The sequence below is a fragment of the Morone saxatilis genome, unplaced genomic scaffold (genome assembly GCF_004916995.1).
Source record: "Morone saxatilis isolate NCDOM2014 unplaced genomic scaffold, NCSU_SB_2.0 Contig6, whole genome shotgun sequence".
NCBI lineage: Eukaryota > Metazoa > Chordata > Actinopteri > Moronidae > Morone > Morone saxatilis.
In genome coordinates, this window is record NW_023340206.1 from 13,578,209 (window position 1) to 13,580,599 (window position 2,391).

General features: G+C 36.3%; 2 protein-coding genes across 2 annotated transcripts in view; one reads left to right on the plus strand and one right to left on the minus strand.

Moving 5' to 3' along the window:
* The window catches only part of sh3yl1 (SH3 and SYLF domain containing 1), a gene marked incomplete in the record, with an annotated part of 4,232 nt that extends 3,244 nt beyond the window's left edge, over positions 1-988 (plus strand). Inside the window, 1 exon segment of the mRNA XM_035677954.1 lies at positions 80-988. Coding sequence (XP_035533847.1) covers positions 80-288 — 209 coding nt within the window.
* A 495-nt stretch (positions 989-1,483) lies between these two features.
* LOC118340106 (solute carrier family 22 member 13) overlaps positions 1,484-2,391 on the minus strand; it is a 1,762-nt gene continuing 854 nt past the window's right edge. Inside the window, exon 2 of the mRNA XM_035677967.1 lies at positions 1,484-2,366. Within this exon, the coding sequence (XP_035533860.1) occupies positions 2,279-2,366 (88 nt within the window). The 3' untranslated portion in view covers positions 1,484-2,278. The remainder of the gene's footprint in view (positions 2,367-2,391) is intronic.

Genomic DNA, 2,391 nt, shown 5'->3' on the forward strand with positions numbered 1-2,391 from the left:
ATCAGTTTCCTGAAAGATTGAACTATTCCTTTAAATAAATGTTGCGGATCCATTAAAGGCCCCTTTAATTTTCCTGTAGGCGGAGACTCGTCAGTGGGCGGAGCCAGCGGCCAGTTGGTCGTCACGGCGACACACGCGTTCGCCGGTCAGCAGCCCGGTGACCTGAGCTTCAGCCCCGGAGACCGGATCGCCGTCATCACCAAGACCGACTCGCAGTACGACTGGTGGGAGGGGCAACTGGACAACGGGCGCGTCGGGATCTTTCCCGCCAACTTCGTCACGTACTGACCGCCGCCCGGTGGTCGGATGGGGTAACTGCAGCAGAACGACGGTTTCCATGGAGACGTTTTAGGTTTTGTAGAGCTGATCAATGATCAATTAGTTGATGGAAAGAGAACTATTTTTAGAATCAATTTTTTTACGTCATCGTTTCAAACACCAAAAATATTTATAGTTTTAGGCTCTAAAATGTACGTTAAGTTTTCTTGTGTTTTATAGCCCAAAATCAATAATCAATAAAGTAATCAGCCGATAACTCGTTAATGAAAATAACAGCGTTACTATTATTATTTATTTTACACTGCCGACAAATGAAATTCAAAGTTTAAACTTTATCTAAAAACAATGAAACTATTGATAATAAAACAGTTCAGTGTTGAGTTCAGGGAACTGAGCAGCGTCTGAAATCTCAGCACTTTGTGTATTGAACTGGTTTTACTGGAGGTGGTGGTTGGGAAACTGCACTAAAACACGTTTCTTTTTACTTTGAAAGGGGAATTTACATATAAATCTTGGATATTAAACTGAGGTAAAGATTGTGTTCATATTAAACAGTATTTCTGGGATCTGTTACTGCGTCCACCTTTAGAAACGGGACACTGGTCAGTTAGTTTTGGACACTTGTGAATGTTTCTACTTTATATATATATAAAAATCATTAACTGATGTGATTTCAGATTGTTAAAGGATCATAAATAAAACAAATTTATAAAAACTTTGCTTGTATTTCTGCGTCCAAACTTTGTTTATCAGTGTTTTTATGGCTAAAAATGATCAGTTTTATCTTTTAAAAATGTCTGTTGAAGGTTTAAACAAAGTGTACAAACATAATTTTAGTTAACAGAAATGTAGTTTTAGACACATTCTTCATTAATTGATCTTTTAGAGGCTTTAACAGCATTTATAGTGAAAATAAAGTCTAATTTAAAGGCTGCATTTCCTGTGTTGTCCAGCAGAGAGCGCCACTACTGCAGTAATAACCTCTAAGCAGTGTTTCATTCATGGAACAGAACAGTGCAAAGGAAACCTGCTTTAAGTGATTTAAAATAACAAACACACAAGTGGTGGAAAGTAACTCAGTAAAGTTAGTTTCTAAAGAAGACAATAACTCCAAATGTTGTTATTTTTAATGGTTTTAGGTTAAAATGAGAGAATTTGATGCTTTTCTTTGTCTTAAATGACAGTAAATAGACACAATGACATATTTGTTCTCTGAGATACTTTAATGGACAACTTGATATTTTTCTGTTTTATAGACGACAAAAAGAATCAGTTAATAAAATAATCAGCATATTAATCTATAATGAAAATAAAGACTTTATTTTACAGCTTTGTAGTTTTCTAAGTATGTTTGTACAAATTTTAGGGAATAAAAAGCATTTCCTTGAAATAACTGCTCAATTTAATATCAGATAAAACCACCTGTTTCCTTCTTGTCTCGGTTCCACTTTTAAACTTCATTTATTTCCTAAACTATCTGCAGAACTAATTCCCATGAGCCTCTGCTGCACTGCTAATGTTTACCTTAAAGAGCAGCTCGTCTGTAAACTAGTAACCGAGGATGTTTCAATACTTCATGATGTCCAGTTTATTTTCACACTGATGAAAACAGAACAAAGTGACAACAACAAGAAAATAAAAGTCTTCATGAGAGCGCGCAAACGTATTTGCGTATTGAATAATACACATATTATGTGTATTAATTCATTATTATTATTATAAAACATAGTTTAGAAAATAATTAATATGTCAGAATCTTATTGTTTTCTTGCTAAATGGGGCTAATAAGTTTGGGAACTTAGTTTACAGTAACGTCACATTGGACCAAAACAAACTATTTATCTATAAAAAAAAAAGGTACAATTTCACCCAAAAGGGGGCGGGGCTCAACGCCAACAGCAGGTCAGGTGAAATCAGAAACTCGTCTTTGGTCTTTAATTTAAAACACAGAAAAAAAACAGAAGACAAGCTGTTCATTACAGAGTCCAACTGAGCGTGCTCAGATCAGTCCCGTGCTCGGTGCGTGCGTGTCGTCTTTCTCTGCGGGGAGGATCTCCGTTTTCCTGGTTTGGCTGCTCACCAACTTCCTGAAGAGACACACACACACACACA